This window comes from Mobula hypostoma, chromosome 1 (genome assembly GCF_963921235.1).
Source record: "Mobula hypostoma chromosome 1, sMobHyp1.1, whole genome shotgun sequence".
Taxonomy (NCBI): Eukaryota; Metazoa; Chordata; class Chondrichthyes; order Myliobatiformes; family Myliobatidae; genus Mobula; species Mobula hypostoma.
Window position 1 is genome coordinate 94,219,258 of NC_086097.1, and position 17,929 is coordinate 94,237,186.

The 17,929-nt window shown below is 45.7% G+C and overlaps 1 protein-coding gene across 1 annotated transcript in view; it reads left to right on the forward strand.

Moving 5' to 3' along the window:
* Window positions 1-5,962, forward strand: part of tyro3 (TYRO3 protein tyrosine kinase) — a 110,311-nt gene extending 104,349 nt beyond the window's left edge. The window contains exons 18-19 of the mRNA XM_063052919.1: window positions 617-753; window positions 4,169-5,962. Coding sequence (XP_062908989.1) covers window positions 617-753; window positions 4,169-4,541 — 510 coding nt within the window. The 3' untranslated portion in view covers window positions 4,542-5,962. The remainder of the gene's footprint in view (window positions 1-616; window positions 754-4,168) is intronic.
* Window positions 5,963-17,929: the final 11,967 nt, after the last annotated feature.

Sequence of the window (17,929 nt, forward strand, 5' to 3'; positions counted from 1 at the left end):
ACCTGGGAGGTAAGGTGAGATCTGTAGAGAGAAAAGCAGTTAACAATTCAGGTCTGGAAACACTTGTTAGAACAGATGAAAGATTTGCAGCTATGTTTTAATTTCAGGTCCTGACTTTAAACTGCTACGAATGCCCTTCCTGCTGTTGAGCCTCCTCTGGCTCTCAGTCCTGTTCACTCGCACTGGCCCTGCATCCCATCCCATCTCATCCCCTCGTGCCACTACATTCACCTGAGCCTCCGGGCTGCCAATCTCCCTGGATGGCTGGACGGGCCTGGGTGATTATTTATTCAGATGATCTGTGGGACCGCCCCTTCTCTGACACATCACGGGCCTGCCCTCTCTGCCTTCTCATTGGTAAAATAAACCAGTCAACATTTCAGGTTGAGAACCTTCCTTAGTGCAGATGAAGGGTCTCGACCTGAAATATCGGCTGTCCACTTCCCTCTATACAGGTTGCCTGACCTGCTGAGTTCCTCCAGCATTTCGTGTGTTGCTCCAGCTTCCAGCATCTGCAGTCTCTCTTGAGCCTTCTCAGGGGAATGTTTGATGAAGCTGGTGTGGTCTGAGCATGCACCCTCTGCAGTTAACTGTCCGTTCTTTATTTTTATTGCAGTGGTCATTCGGGGTGACCATGTGGGAAATAGCATCAAGAGGTCAGACTCCGTACCCAGGGGTTGAGAATGCTGAGCTCTATGACTACCTCATATCTGGGCAGAGATTGAAGCAACCCCCAAACTGCAGCGATAAGTTGTAAGTACATTTCTTGGCAGAAACCTATACGCACTGCCAGCTCACATCGTCCTGTATTTGCCGACCTACACGAGCTCCTGATCAAACAATATGGTGATGGTGGCTTGCTCCTTCCCCAACCTTGTAACCTCCTGGAGCTCCCCCTGAGAAACATAAAATACAGTAGCTGAATTAGGCCATTTGGCCCATCAAATCTGCTTCACCAATCAACTTTGTTTTGCTGAAACATCATTTTATCCTCAACCCCATTCTCCTACCTTTAGCTTCCTTCGATATCAAGAACTATCAATATCTGCCTCAAATAGCTTGGCCTCCTCAGCCCCTGTAATAAATTCCACAGATTCACCTCTCCCTGGCTGGAGAAATCCCTCCTCATTTCAGCTTTAAAGGGACTTCCCTTTATTCTGAGGCTGTGCCCTCAGATCCTCATTCTCTCCATGATCACTCTATCCAAGTCTTTCAGTTTTTGGTAGGTCTCACTATTCTCCCTTTGATTTAATTACACTTCCATTGACGACCAGGACCCTAAGCTTCAAATCTTCCTCTAAACCTCTTGGCCTCATTTTCTTTTGAGATGCTCCTTTAACCTTATCTTCTTAGATCTCACCTACTTTGTCACACGGCATAACATGGTGTAATGTAATTGTACTGAGAAGCCCCTTGGGATATTTCACTCTTTTCAAAGCTTTGTTGAGATGTAAGCAGTTGTTGGGTTAGAGAGGTTAGCAGTGCTATGAACAAAGTTTGGGGTTGGGTTTACTTATTATTATGATTATTATTATTATTATTATTATTACTACTACTATTAGCCAATAATAGGATCAACAAGAATTTATTTTGTAAAGTGGGGCAGTATAATTGATGGACCTCCCATAAAAGGGCCAAATCTTTCCGTGTGATGCCAAACTATGATAAAGTGTTAGAATGGGTCATTTTTGCAGGAAACCAATTAATATTGTGAAGTCAACCCTGGTGCATTAAAAATAGGAAACGATGACAATAGCTTCTAAAAGGAGAAAAAATAAGGACATGGAGGATTGATTTCTTTGTTGTATCATTCCATGACTATAATCAAATGGCTTCCCATTATGTAGTGATTTTAAATAAAGACAGGAATTTCAGTGGGCCAGGCAGCATCTGTGGAAAGAGAAATAGTTAATGTTTTGGGTCTGCAACATTTGGGGAAATGGGAAAGAGGAAAACAAGCTTGCTTTCAATTGCGGAGAAGATGGGGAGGGATGGTGATAGTTAATTGATTTAACGTTGTCACATACAGCAATGTACAGTAGAAAGTTTTTGTGTAAAAACTGTTCAGACAGATCATTCCCAACACGAGTACATCAAGCTAGTGTGTTTGTTCGTTAACTGCCTTACTGTACGATATGGATGGCCAGGGTCTTTCCATGACCATGATTGTTCTTGGCAAATTTTTCTTCAGAAGTGGTTTGCCATTGACTTCTTCTGGGCAGTGCCTTTACAAGATAGGTAACCCCAACCATTATTGATACTCTTCAGAGATTGTCTGCCTGGCATCAGTGGTCACATAACCAGGACTTGTGATATGCACCAGCTGCTCAAAAGACCATCCATCACCTGCTCCCACAGCTTCACTCGACCCTGATCGGGGTGGGGGAGTGGGGGGGATGTGGCTAAGTAGGTGCTACACCTTGCCCAAAGGTGACCTGCAAGTTAGTGGAGGGAAGGAGTGTCTTACACCTCCTTTGGTAGGGATGTATCTCCGTCTCGCCACCCTCACATTGTACAAAAGGAAAAATAAAGAATGCAGAACACAGTATTAATGTTTCAGAGCAATGGTACTTCATACAGGTTTATATGCGTGACTTGCTTTTTGATTCATGCCAACCTGATACACGTAGACAGAAAAAGCACAAGGACCTTGTGGAGGTAGATTGAACAGGTCCGTTCAAAAGTCTTAGATGGATAGAAGCTGTTTTCGAAATGAACAGAACAAAGGGAGTACCTTGGACAGAGTGAGACCAAATGGTTTAACGGTGCCACATAGTACTTTTTCTGTCTGTGTAGTGTTGTTAAACGGAGTGTCTGTGGGACATGCCCTGCAGAACAGACCATACAAAAAGACACAGATAGTCAGCTCCGGAGGAGTTTGTAGAAATACGTAAGGGTAAGGGTAGACCATGGATTGTTCACAAAAGGAGGATCATTTTAAAACTGAGGTACAACTAGGAGACAAGGTTGATGGGTGAACCAGACAATTGGAGTTAGGGTGGAGGCAACAGTGCTGTAGATTTCTAGCAGTCTATGGAGAGGGCAATGAGAAACCCTGGTCAGGAGTACACTGGGGTAGTCACATTGAAGTGGAACTGTAATGGGGAGAAGAAGCCATCTTTCGTCAGAATGCCATGGATCAAAAAGCAAGTATTAAACCGTTATAAAGTACCATTGCTTGGTTTAATACTTGAAACTGATTGCACAGTGGCAACCTGGGTGAAGATTAGCAGGTGACTCATCGGCAGAGCTTGATATGATTACAGGACCTAAAGGGATAGAAAGGCACAGGGCAGTTGTTTCCTCTGGTGAGAGCACAGAGCAAGTGAAACTTAAAATTAATGCCAAATATTTCAAAGATGATCTTTGGAGTGATTGCTCATAGAAAAGGTTGCAAAAATCCAGAATACTCTGCTCAATGTTTAAGGTTGGGATCCTACAGAAACTTTCAAAATTAAGCTCCTTTTTTATTGGCTAAAGAATATTGAACCGTTAAAGGAGGTGCAGGTTCGACTTGATCTGATGGAATGACGGAGTGCGGAAAGACACTGACTGGTACATAGTTTGCTGAAAAACAGGTAGACTAGGTGGTGAAGGAAGCGTCTGGCGCACTGGTCTTCAACAGTCAAGGCACCAACTATAGGAACTGGAACATAAGACGCAGTTGTACAAAGCATTTGTGAGAACACACCGTGTATAGTTAATAGTTTTAGTCGCACTGTTATAGGAAAGACGTCATTAGACTGGAGAGAGTGCAGAGAAGATTTACAAGGATCCTGCTCGGACTCAAAGGCCAGAGTTACAAGGAGTGATTGGACAGGCTGGACACGGCAGGAAAGCACAGGGAATGGGACTAAAATCTCAAGGGCTTCGGTTTAAGGTGAGAGGGGAAGGAATTGAAAGGGGCCTGAGGGGCAACTTCATTCAGAGAGTGGAGGGTACAAGGAATGAACTGGCAGAGAAAGTGGTTGAGGCTGGTACCATAACAACAGGTAAGTAAATAGGGGGGAGGGATTAAGAGGGAAATGGGACTCCTTTGGAGGGCACCGTGGATGAATGGGTTTCCATTCTGAAAGGGTATTCTCATGCAACCGTGGAGATACTTCATGGGGTTGTGAAAGGAGGCATCTCTGATTAATGAGGACCTTTTACCTTTCTGTTGAGACAGGTACCACCTGATGTGCAGCTGCTGGCATGTTGAACCCAAGCACAGGCCTACTTTTGAGTCTTTGAAAGAGTCACTGGAAAGCATCTTCCAGGGCCTTTCCCCAGTCGTAGAGCAGCACCAGCATTTCTACATGAACCTACCGAATGGGGCAGGCGCTTCCGAGTGCAATCCTGATTGCAGTATCGCCTGCTGGCAAGTGGACCAACCAAGTTCGGACAATATGGAAGCCCCAGCTGTTTCAGACACTGCCGACTACCGTTACGTCACAGCTCCAATGAGTTTGGTGGAAGACACAGAGGACAATACAGCAAGTGAGGCAGAGGACTATTTACAGGATGGACAAGTGGAAGGGGAAGTCATTATCTGTCTTTGACAGCTGGAAATCTGGGCAGTGGAATAATAAATAAACTGAGATCAAACCCATCAGCTGTGCCTTGATACGACACATGGACTGAACTCCTGGAGCAATGATTCAAATCCAAAATGACTCTCATGATTCCGTTGTCAATTGAAATGATCAGTTTATTGAACATGGAATATTGCTTACTGCATAGTTTTCATTGCAAAATTTTTTTTAATTTGAATTAAAAGTGTTTTTTTTAATGTCTGTTCTCTTTGGGTGGTTGATTGAAGCTGTAATGATTTTAGCTGTTGAGTTAATCCCTCATATTAAGTAATGACCTCGTATCTATTCTCTCTCTGTCGCTCTCTCACTCTGCTGCCTGCCACGCTGCTAGCGTTTAGGGCAGCAATGAATGTCTTCCATCTTTGGTGGTGTTCAGGGCTTCTTTCATCATGTCACTGGCTCAGTTTCCACTACTGTCAGTCATGCAAGCCCCAGGTGGAGACTCTGGAATATCCTCACTCTCAGATGTAGAAGGATTCTTCATTGCTGTTCCTGTAATAGTTCTGTTTGGCCAATCAGGGTTGTTGGCCCTGAGTTGAACCCCTCAAAACCTGGAGGAATGATGGTCTCTACCCTTTGACCTGTTTGGCATGGGTGACTCTACCAGGAGCCAAAGCATAAAGCCCTGACTCCAGCCAACGTTGAGGCAGGCAAGTCGCCAAACCCTATGACAAGGTTGTGGTCCTCTTGGAGGGGCTTTGTATCTGGCTCACTCATTACACCAGTATGTCAGCCAAGGGATCCAGAGTGGGGGACCAAACGGTGAGCTAGGTGTGTGGCCAGAGTCATGTTTTAGTTGGATAAAGCTTGGGCTCGACCGCACTTGCAGTTCTGGTCACCCTGTTACAGGAAGGATGTGGAGGCTTCGGAGAGGCTACAGAACAGGTTCACTTGGATGTTGCATGGATTAAAAGGTATGAGCTATACCAAAGAGGTCGGGCAGACTTGCTTGGATTATTTTCTCTGGAGCATCAGGAGAACTGATAGAAGTTTATTAAATTAATGAGAGGCGGAGACAGGGTGGAAAGAGTCTTTTTCCCCCCGGAGAAGAAATGTCAAATACCAGCGAGCAGAACTTTAAATGCAGGGCTTTCCGCAGACCCCTTTCTTAATGGTTTTGGGAACCCCTGCTTTAGGGTGAGAGAGATGAAGTTTAAAGAGGATGTTTAGGGGAAATTTATTTGAACACAGAGAGTGTCAGGTGCCTGGGATGAGTTGTGGTGGCGGCAGATATGATAGTGGTCTTCAGGAGGTTTTTGGATAGACAGAGAATGGAGGGATATGGATGTTATTTGCCATCATACTCCACACAGGCATTGTAGACTGCACGGTCTCTTCCCACTCTGCACTCTTCTATGTTCTGGAGAATTTATTATACTGTCATGTAATGTACCGTAAATGAAATAAAAGTATGTTTTGGTTAGCGTTAGTGTATAACAACTAACAGTCCACAATACCTGCTGATCCAGAACTATACTCAACGGGTTGAAACATTTGGCAGCTGATCAGAAGGAGCGTTGAGGAAAGGATTGCAGGAGGGAGAGGAGCAGCTACAGATTGCTTCGATCCGGTGCATTGGTCCACGTTCAAGGGCTCATCAGAGGACCTGAATACATCACAGTTGTCACAGACTTTATAAAGTCAGTCGTAGACAAGTGTGCCCCAACAAAGTCATTTTGAGTCTTTCCCCAACCAAAACCCCTGGACGAACCAAGAGATCCGCAATATGCTGGGGGCTAGGTCACTGGCATTCATGTCCAGTGACCAACTAAAATACAAGTGGTCCAGGTACCAGCTTCGGAAAGCCATCTCACTTGTGAGGTGGTAATTCTGGACCAAACTGTAATCACGAAGGATGCTCGACAGCTGTGGCAGGGTGTGAATGGCATCACCTCCTACAAAGTGAAACCAAGTGATACTCTCTATGTGACTACAAGGTTTCTCTCCCAGATCAGCTCAATGCTCGCTTTGACCGATAAAACATGGAGGCACCTTCACGAATTCCCAAGGCCCCAACAACCCTGTGATTCTGTAGGGTATTGGGTGACAGATGACACATATTGTTCAGAATAGAAACTGCTCTACATAATTCACAAACACCACCATTGAACTGTTGTGATTAAGGCCCGTCACTGATTATGGACTGCACATGGCACACTCAGTAAGACACTCAAAGAGCCATCCACACACATTATTCCCCTCTGTTATTGTGGAGAGTGCACGCATCACAATAAATCAACAGTCACAATTTTACACTCATCCCCAGCAGTAATAGCTATGAAAAAAAGAAATACACAGTTTAATTATCTCAGGTCAATTTATTCATATTCATCTTTCCAATAAGTGTTTTGCCAAAGTGTCGTGATAACCTGACGTTTCTCTCCTCCACAGTGACTGGGTCTGATCCCGAGCTGCTGCATGGAGCTGTCTCATATCGAGGCAGCAGCAACCTGCACAGGTGTGCTGATGGTGGATACTGTCTTTAACTGGGTCAAGGGTGATGTTACCTAATTACTCATCTTCTGGTAAAGTTTTGGGGTTTGTTTAAGTTATTTAATTGGGAAATGGTGAATCCTATAATGAGGTATATGTGTTTATTGTGAGAACTGGCAGTAGAGTTTCAGGTTGTGTGAAAAGGAAGATAATTGAGTTAATTAGCTTTTGGTTGGTCTAGGGGGAGGGGTTTAACAGTTATAAACCTGGGGTTACCAAGGCTTTGGGTTTTTTTTTTGCGTTTAGTCTGAGGGTGGCTGTTAACCAGACAGGTGACAATTGCAAGCTGTATACATATTGTTTTTTTTCTTTTTTTTCTTGTTTTGATGTGGACGTCCAAGTTTTTGTTTTTCCACTATTTTTGTAAATAAAAGCACCTCAATCTATTTTTGCAACTCAAGCCATCTGTTATTGTTCTTAGACAGTTGACCCACAGTTTTTGTGACAGTTGTTGTGTTCACTCTGTGAGAGACAATGTCTGACGTAATGACGTCAGTGTAAGGTGGCTGGTTTTGGTTTGTTCGTAATGGAAGTAAAGGGCTTTTGTTACACGCAAAAAAATGACTCGCATGTTTTATTCATAAAATCCTACACTGGTGACCCTGACGCTGTCAGACGATTCCAGAGGTTCGCAACGTCACATCAACCAGGGCAGTCTCTTTGAGGATGTCGGAATTTTGGGGGCAGCATGTTACTGCATGGTTTGCACAAGCGGAAGCCCTGTCTGCGCTGAGAGAAATTAACACGGACAAGGCCAAATTTTACTACGTCGTAGCATCGCTGAATAGTTCCACTGCAGCCAGAGTGGTGAGTCTACTAGAAAGCCTGCCTGCACGCGATAGATATATCACCCTGAAAACTCACCTGTTGCGGACTTTTGGACTGTTTAAGTCTGTATGTGCCAAACAGTTGCCCTCTTTGCCCAGCCCGGGTGACACTAGGCCTTCAGTACTATTGACCACATGCTATCTTTTCTGGGCAATCATCATCCTTGTTTTATTTTTAAAGAACTCTATGCAACAAATGCCTGATCATATTTGCATAGCCCTCGCTAATAACCCGTGAAGGACTATAGGGAGCTTGCTAAAATGACTGACAGTCTACAGTCAGCTAGGCAGAGATGAATCATCCCTCCTCCTTTCCCTGTCTCAATAGTCCCTGGCAGCAGAGCCTCCAGCAGACTCGTGCCAGTGGCTCCGAAACAGACAGAGCCAGGTCTATGTTTTTACCATGCACACTTCGGCATAAACAGCAAGAAGTGGTGACTGCCTTGCAGCTTCGACAGCGCCAATGCATTGGGACCTCAGAGGTCTGTGAACACTGTGGGTTCCAGCTGCCAGGGATGTCTACTGTTCATTATCGACACCCTTTCAGAGTGACATTTCCTGTGGTCAAGTGAGTGTGCTGCCAGCATCACCCATTGATTATAAGGCAGAGAGTGAGGGGCCCTGCTGGAGGCTGACAACAGCAGCAGGATCCGGACTTTTGGACCCAACTTGTGACGGTCTGCTTCAGTGAACAATGCTACACATGGGACTTTGTCTTTGCTGAAGTTGCTAGAACTCTGTTCAGCACAGATTTCCTGTGCACCAAAGGACTGTAAGTCGATTTTAAGAATGGCTAGCTTGTGGACACAAAGGATTTTGGGTTGTTATCGTTTACCTCCAGTAAGTTTTCCAAAACTCTGTCTAGTGTGTGCACCACCACATGTGAATTCACTCGCCTTCTGGGCGAATTCCAAAACCTTACCAAACCCACACTTTCCACTTCAGTCACAAAGCAAGGGGGTCAAGAATCACACTTCCACAAGTGGGTCACATTTCAGAATTCATGACTGACACAGCACATCGAAGAGGAAAATGATGCAGTGGCTGATTGCCTCTCATGGCCATACACATCTTGACCATGGCAGCTGACCAAGCTACCAACTCAGAGGTCCAAGCTGACAGGACAGCAGTCACTGGCCTGTGGTTGGCTGACATCGTTCAGGGATACAGAAGCTTCCCTCCTGTGCAATATCTTAACTGTTCGCCCTTGCCGCATAGTGCCTGAAAACCGGAGGTAAACTGTTTTTAACTCCATTCATGGCCTCTTGTGAGAAGGCTTCACAGAAACTGGTTGCTTTAAAGTTTGTGTGAGAAGGCTTTGGTGTGCAAGGTTGGAGTGCGGTCTGTTGTGTGTCAGTGGCCGAAAATTAACCAGTATGTCAGGCACCTCTTGAGGTCCATGGGGTGTGGTTTGACCACATCAACATGGACCTGGTTGGTCCAATCTCTGCCTCCCAGCGTCTCACAAATTTCCTTACCATGGTAGACTGTACACCAGGTGGCCAGAAGTTGTCCCTTTAGCGTTGACAGTAGCTGCAGACATGGCCCAGACATTCATCAAAACCTGGTTCTCTCAGTTCAGCACCCTATCTAATATCTCTTCTGACTGTGGACCTCTGACCCAGAATTTCAGTGTTAAATTGCATCACACCACTGCACTTCACCCGCAGTCCAATGGCCTATGTGAGCAGTTTCACCGTTCCTTAAGGCTGCTCTGAGGACTTCCCTGATGGATGAGTGATCATCTCCTGTGGGTCCTGTTTGGGCTCATAACAGCTCCAGAAGAGGACCTGTAGTCCTCTGCAGCTGAGCTGATGTACGGGCAGTCACTACGGGTGCCGGCTGATTTTATTCCTAATGTCACAGTCGCCTGATTGGTGTTTCAGCAACATTCCACCCTCCTCAGTAAACGCAGTTCCCTTACACCCATTCCTACCTCCCATCACTCCAGTTGACCTACATTCTATGTCGATCGTTTTTGTCCGCCATGATGCACGTTCACACTCCCTTAAGCCCCCTACGATTTCCCATGTTTTGGAATAGAGCAAAAAGATTTTTATTGCAGATAGGAAGGGTAAACCTGAATGTATTTCTATAGATCTCCTTAAATTGGCCCACCAGGATCTGGATGGTCCCACCACCATACACCTGCATCACAACGTGACCATGTGTGTATCAGGACGTCCCTGAATGAGCCATGGGTATCTGCTGTTACTCCAACCAAGGCATGTCGGACCTGAGCTGGGTGGCTGGTATGAGCCCCAGACAGACTCCCAGTGCTGGTTTTGGTGAATACTGGGGTAATGTAACGGGTGGCAGATGACACATATTGTTCATAGTCAAAACTGTTCTACATAATTCACAAACAGCGTCATTGAGCTGTGTTCACTTTAGGAGACGGTGTCTGATGTAAAGATGTTAGTGTAAGGCGACTGATTTTGGTTTTGTTCGTAATGGAAATAAAGGCTTGTTGCTCTAGCATGTTTTCTTCACAAATCGGTACAATATTAGTCTCTGCAGCTGATGTGAAAGCATCCTTCAGGAGGGTGAACAATCGAAAAGCGTCTGGCCCAACAAGGTACCTAGCTAAGTACTTAAGACCCGTTCTGATCAACTGGTTGGAGTGTTCATAGAAACATAGAAAACCTACAGCACAATACAGGCCCTTTGACCCACAAAGCTGTGCCAAACATGTCCTTACCTTAGAAATTACTAGGCTTACCCATAGCCCTCTAGTTTTCTAAGCTCCATGTACCTATCTAAAAGTCTCTTGAAAGACCCTGTCGTATCTGCCTCCACCACCGTTGCCGGCAGACCATTCCACACATTCACCACTCCCTGTGTAAAAAACTTATCCCTGACATCTCCTCTGTACCTGCTTCCAAGCACCTTAAAACTGTGCCCTCTCGTGCTAGCCATTTCAGCCCTGGGAAAAAGCCTCTGACTATCCACACAATCAATGCCTCTCATCATTTTATACACCTCTATCAGGTCACTTCTCATCCTATGTCACTCCAAGGGAAAAAGGCGAAGTTCAGTCAATCTATTCTCATAAGGCACACTTCCCAATCTAGGCAACATCCTTGTAAATCTCTTCTGCACCCTTTCTATGGTTTCCATATTCTTCCTGTAGTGAGGCAACCAGAACTGAGCACAGTACTCCAAGTGGGGTCTGACCAGGGTCCTATATAGCTGTAACATTACCTCTTGGTTCATAAACTCAATCCCGCAATTGATGAAGGCCGATATACTGTATGCCTCCTTAACCACAGAGTCAACCTGCGTAGCAGCTTTGAGTGTCCTATGCACTCAGACCCCAAGATCCCTCTGATCCTCCACACTGCCAAAAGTCTTACCATTAGTACTATATTTTGCAATCATATTTGACCCACCTCACACTTATCTGGGTTGAATTCCATCTGCCACTTCTCAGCCCAGTTTTGCATCCTATCAATGTCCTGTTGTAACCTCTGACAGCCTTCCACACTATCCACAACACCCTAAACCTTTGTGTCATCAGCAAATTTACTAACCCATCCCTCCACTTCCTCATCCAGGTCATTTATAAAAATCACAAAGAGTAGGGGTCCCAGAACAGATCCCTGAGACTCACCACTGATCACCGACCTCCATGCAGAATATGACCCATCTACAACCACTCTTTGCCTTCTTGGGCAAGCCAGTTCTGGATCCACAAAGCAACGTCCCCTTCGATCCCATGCCTCCTTAGTTTCTCAATGAGCCTCGCATGGGGTACCTCATCAAATGCCTTGCTGAAATCCATATACACTACATCTACTGATCTTCCTTCATCAATGGGTTTAGTCACATCCTCAAAAAATTCAATCAAGCTCGTAAGGCACAACCTGCCTTTCACAAAGCCATGCTGACTATTCCTAATCATATTACGCCTCTCCAAATGTTCATAAATCCTGCCTCTCAGGATCTTCTCCATCAACTTACTAACCACCGAAGTAAGACTCACTGGTCTATAATTTCCTGGGCTATCTCTACCCACTTTCTTAAATAAGGGAACAACATCTGCAACCAGGGCTGGATTTAGTGGGGCTGGGGCACCTGGGCTGGAGGCTCTGATGGGCCCCTGCCGACAGTGTAAAATGCTGCTGTACCAAGCAAAAAAAGGCAAGAACAAGAGCAAAGGCGTCGTACTGGTCTAAATATCAAAGTTGCGAACCAAGACACTGGTTTAGTACAATACGGAGGCTATAAGCTTACAGGCCTTAAGAGGGAGGACAGAAAGTAATGCAGATTCTTAGATTGAAGGACAGCATCTAAAGCACTCAGAAATTGACCTAGGCTTAGCTGGCTTAGTAAAGTTATGAGGGAGACGAAGTATGATGTATCCAATCTTAAATATTTATTTAGCTATTGCTGCACATACCATAGGCCTTATTTCTCAAAAATGCCAAAGCATTTTTATCCAGGTATTTTTCTCAATTGTGTGTTCTGAGAAAGTAAAATGGAAATGAGAGACAAAAAGGCCAAGAGAGATGGTACTATGGCAAACTAAGAGACTTGACAATACTCCAATAATCTTTTTGTAAAATGAGATCTAGCACATACTAACCTATTGCTGTGCTGTGTGGCTTGTAGAGTAAAGACCATTTATTACTTACTAGGTTTGTAAACAGTCAACTATTAGCCTATTGCCACAAAAACAGGAAGAGCACTGACTCACAAGCCTAGCTATTTACAAAGTCAGGTGCTTGTTTTTCAAAATTAAAGCCTAGTTCCTCTGGATTTCTTTGCAGCAAAGTCCAGTTTCCAAACAAGGTCACTGTCAAGTGACATCAGAGTAAGATGATTCAGCCTGTCCTGTCCCATTGTGGATCTGAGCCTATTCTTCACCAGCTTGAGCTTGGAGAAAGATGGCTCACCACTTGCATTTGTGACAGGGAGAGTCAGGTAAAGCCTCAAAGCAAAGCAAAGCAAGTGAGCACAGTACTCCAAGTGGGGTCTGACCAGGGTCCTATATAGCTGAACATTATCTCGCTAGAATGCCCATGTAGTTGCCGTTATCAGGCCTGCCAAATATGTCACTGGAGCCTCGGATAGCCAGTCCCCTCTGGACCAAAAACTTCACAACCACCACCACTCTTCTCAATACATCAGTCCAGTAGACACACTCTGACTTGAACTATTTTTGCAGTTCTGTATCTATTCTTCCGCTGTCAGACGCTAGTGTAACGTAGGTCAGTGTCGTTTTCCTGTGGTGTTCGCTATTTTCATGCTCTCCTATGCGCTCAGCAGTATGTTTCCAGTCAGTAAAGCCAGTTTCGAAGATAGACTGACAGTTACCACCACTGAAGATGCGGCATGCAAAACAAAACACACAGCCGGTGGAAGGGGAATATAAGAGCCATTGCCTTGATATGTGCTCACCATTTACAAGCTTGCGTTTGAAGTGAAATTTGGAGAAAAGACATCTCTGCTGTTTGTATACTTGTTCCGTAGCTTTGATATCCACATCCTTATTCTGGCAGGACTCTGGCCCTTTCTGAGCCCAGTACACTCGGACTGGATCATCTAACATTTCCTTTCCCCAGTGAGCAGGATCAGTGCTGTAAGGATCCTCAGTAGCGCTAACATTAACATTAATGGCGACCCCACTTGGTTGTTCAGAGGCCTCTGTGGTTGGAAATCCCAAAGTCATGCTCTCTGCCTCTTCAATGTTAGCTGCTGACTGTGGCAAGGACGGTGGTAACAATGCTAACGATGCTGCTAGCGCTAGCTGTTGAACAAGTCTCTATTTGTCCACCGGTCTCAGACTGTGACAAGATCGACGGTACTGTTGCATCATCGAGAACAGGTTTAAAAATTCTGTCAATTTCAATGTCTTTTTTAATGCTTCTTTCTCACAGTCCTCTTTTTCTTGTTTCTTTTTTCTTTCCTGTGCTCCACTCTCATATTTATTTTTGTCCGCCATGATGATAGCTACCCACTTTGGGCCCCTCAGCCGCTCTGGCCCTGCCTAAAGTCCGGCCCTGTCCGCAACCCTCCAATCCTCAGGAACCTCTCCCGTCCCCACTGATGATGTAAAGATCATCACCAGAGGCTCAGCAATCTCCTCCCTCACCTCCCAGAGTACCCTGGGGTACGTCTCATCCGGTCCTGGTGACTTATCTGACTTGATGCATTCCAAAAGCTCCAGCACATCCTCTTTCTTAATATCTACATGCTCAAGTTTTTCAGTCCACTGTAGGTCATCCCTACAATTGCCAAAACCCTTTTCTGTAGTGAATACTGAAGCAAAGTATTCATTAAGTACCTCTGCTATCTCCTCCGGTTCCATACACACTTTTCCACTGTCACACTTGATTGGTCCTATTCTCTCACATCTTATCCTCTTGCTCTTCACATACTTGTAGGAGGCCTTGGGGTTTTCCTTACTCCTTGCCAAGGCCTCTCATGGCCCCTTCTAGCTCTCCTGTTTTCATTCTTAAGCCCCTTCCTGCTAGCCTTATAATCTTCTAGATCTCCATCATTACCTGTTTTTTGAAACTTTCATAAGCTCTTCTTTTCTTCTTGACTAGATTTACAACAGCCTTTGTACACCACGGTTCCTGTACCCTACCATCCTTTCCCTGTCTCATTGGAATGTACCTATGCAGAACTCCACACAAATATCCTCTGGACATTTGCCACATGTCTTCTGTACATTTCCCTGAGGACATCTGTTTCCAATTTATGCTTCAAGTTCCTATCTGATAGCCTCATATTTCCCCTTACTCCAATTAAATGTTGTTGTTCACTGAGACCTTTAACCTCTCGCTTCAGCAGTCTGAGGTACTCACCTGCTTTAAACAGGCTTCAATCATGCCAGTGCCCAAGAAGAGCATGACTACTGTCCAGTAGCACTTCCGTGCACTGTGATTCAGGAACAGCTCCTCCCCCTCTGCCACTGGATTTCTGAATGGACTCTGAGACCATGAACACTACCTCACTGCTTTTTATTTTCATTTTAATATATTTCATGGTTGTTTCTATTATTTATGTATTGAATTGTTCTACTGCTGCAAAGTCAACAAATTTCACAACGCACACTGGTGATATTAAACCACATTCTGTTTCTGATTCTGAGAGGTTGGTGGTGAAGCATAGCAACTCCTGCCTGAGAAGCGACTTGGATCCACTCCAATTTGCCTACCGTTACAATAGATCAACAGCAAATGATCTCATTGACTCTGCACGCAGCCTTAGAACACCTGGACAGTGAAGATGCAGACATCAGGAAGCTCATTATGACTACAACTCTACACTCAGCACTATCATCCCCTCAAATCTGATTAATAAGCTCCAAGACCATGGCCTCAACGCCTCCTTGTGCAACTGGATCCTCAATTTCCTTGCTTGCAAACCCCAGTCTGTTCGGATTGGCAACACCATCTCCTCCTCAATCACTATTTGCACATGTACACCATAAGGCTGTGTGCTTACCCCTTTATACTACTCTACTCACTTGGTTGTCATGGTTTGGATCGGGGTCCCGTTAAATTTACCTTGTTTATGTTACGATCCGGACCGTTGATTCCCTGTTTTCCCGAGTCCCTCAACTTTGGTGATTAGAGGCAATTAACACTCGGCTGAACCGGTAGTTTATAGTCTCCGGCTTTCAGCTGTTTGGCACGGGAGCGTCTGCAAAGTCACGGCGTGCCAATGTCATCTGGCCAAAGCAAGTCTAGTCTCTGCCAAAGTGTGTGCCGGTAATTCACCCTTCCTCACCGGAGCAACCCTGTCCAGTTACCTCGCCAAAGCGAGCCTACAAAGTTTCCTCACCGAGGTGGGTCTGTCAGTTAACCCACTGGAGGGAATCAAGAACAGCTGTCTACTGTTCCCGGGCTGAATCGAGAGCACGCCACTACCCGGAGGCTCCAAGTCAAGTCCTGGCTCTGGGAGCATTCAGGTACCAAGTCAAGTTCTGGCCCTGGCAGCATTCAAGCACCAAGTCAAGTCCTGACCCTGGCGGCATTCAAGTTCCAAGTCAAGTTCTGGCCCTGGCGGCATTCTAACACCAAGTCAAGTCCTGGCCATGGTGCATTCAAGCACCAAGTCAAGTCCTGACCCTGGCGGCTTCCCAGTTCTGAGTCAAGTCCTGGCCCTGGTGGTCTGTGATTCCTGTCCTACCCTCTGTCTGAATCCCTTCTCTGGCCCTCTCGCCTCTAGCCCTCGTCTGCAGCCCCTGCCTGCACTTCGGTCTAGTTTCATCTCTGGAGCTAGATAGGTACTGTCTGGTGTTCATTCGTGTTGGTCTTGTCTTGTCTTGTCCTCGCCTCCGTGGGGTAAGTCAGGCCGTCTTGCCATTGCCCCACCGGGGGTCATGTCTTATCGTGCCTTGTCCTCGCCTCCGTGGGGTAAGTCAGGCCGTCTTGCCATTGCCCCGTGGAGGGTCATGAGTCCCGGCCCAAGGAGGGATCCCGGCTCTCTGTTCTGTGTGCGACTCCTGGCCCTATGTCCTGTACCCAAGGAGGGGTCCCGACTCTGTGTTCTGTGTATGTGTCCATGGTTCTGTGTACCTGCTCTCCCGAGATCAAGGCTCTGTTTTCCATGTTCCTCTTCTCCCTAGCCCATGTCATGTCCATGCCTGGTTCTGGGGTCCGAGCCCGAGGCAAGACCCAGGTACCGGGTCCTTGCCCAGTCTCTGGCTCGGAGTCCATACCCTAGCCACTTCATGTCTCCTCTAGTTCTGGGATCCAATTCCGAGTCCAAGCCCAGACCCTTGGTCCCAGCCTAGTCGTAGTCCTCAGTCCTTGTCCAGTTCGCTATTCCTGCTCCTGCCTTGCTCTCCTGGTATCGAACAATAAACTAAATCTAAATAACCTCACAAGGGGTGTCTTGCATTTGGGTCCACCCTTGCTCCCAATGGCCCCGCCATTGTGACATTTATACCTATGACTGTGAGGCTAAGTACGGTGCTGATGATATATTTAATTCTGCTGATGACATTACTGACATTGGCCAAATCAAAGGTGGAGACAAATCGGCATATAGGAGGCAGACTGAAAATCTGGCTGAGCAGTGCCATAACAATGTCAGCAAAACCAAAGAGCTGATTATTGACTACTGGAGGTCCATGAGTGGATCAGAGGTAGAGAGGGTCAGCAACTTTTAATTTGTCAGTGTTCCCATTGAGAATCTGTCCTGGGACCAGCATGTAAGTGCCTTTACAAAGAAGGTGCGGCAGTGCCTCTACTTTCTTACAAGTTTCCAAAGTTCGGCATGTCATCTAAAACTCTGATAAACTTCTATGGATGCACGATGGAAAGTACACTGACTGGTTGCAACATGGCTTGGTCTGGAAACACCAATGCCCTTGAATGGGAAAGCCTACAAAAGTAGTGGATACAGCCCAGTACATCACGGGTAAAGCCCTCCCACCACTCAGCACGTCTACATGGAGCACTGTCTCAGGAAAGGTGCTTCTCCCCATCATCCAGGCCATGCTTCCTTCTCGCTGCTCCATTTCACATACATCTCTGGGCATATCTAAGAGTCTGTTAGGTGTCCCTATTGAATAAGCCTCTACCTCCAACCCCAACACCCACCAACTCTGTGTATAAACAATCTGCACAGACATCGCCCCAAAACTTTCCTTCACTCACATTAAAATGATGTCATCTGGTGTTGGCCATTGCTGCTCTGGGAAAAAGTAGCTATCCACTGTATCCATGCCTCTTTTAGTCTTATATACCTTTATCAAGTTGCCTTTCATCCTCCTTCATTCTGAAGAGAAAAATCCTACCACGATCAACTTTTCCTCACAAGATATGTTCTCTAAACTAGGCAGCACACTGGTAAAATTATGTGTCAGTAATATTGTTGTCAGAAATATACAAGGTGTCATCAAATCCTTTACATCCAGCTGATGTAAATAGGGACAGTGTACTTTCTTATCCTGAAGGCAGCATTTTCTGCAGCTCCACTCGAGCCTAGATTGTGTGCTCCAATTCCATGGCCTCAAAAGCACATCCCTATGGGAGTTATCTACCGAGCCTCAGCTGACATCCCTGCATTATT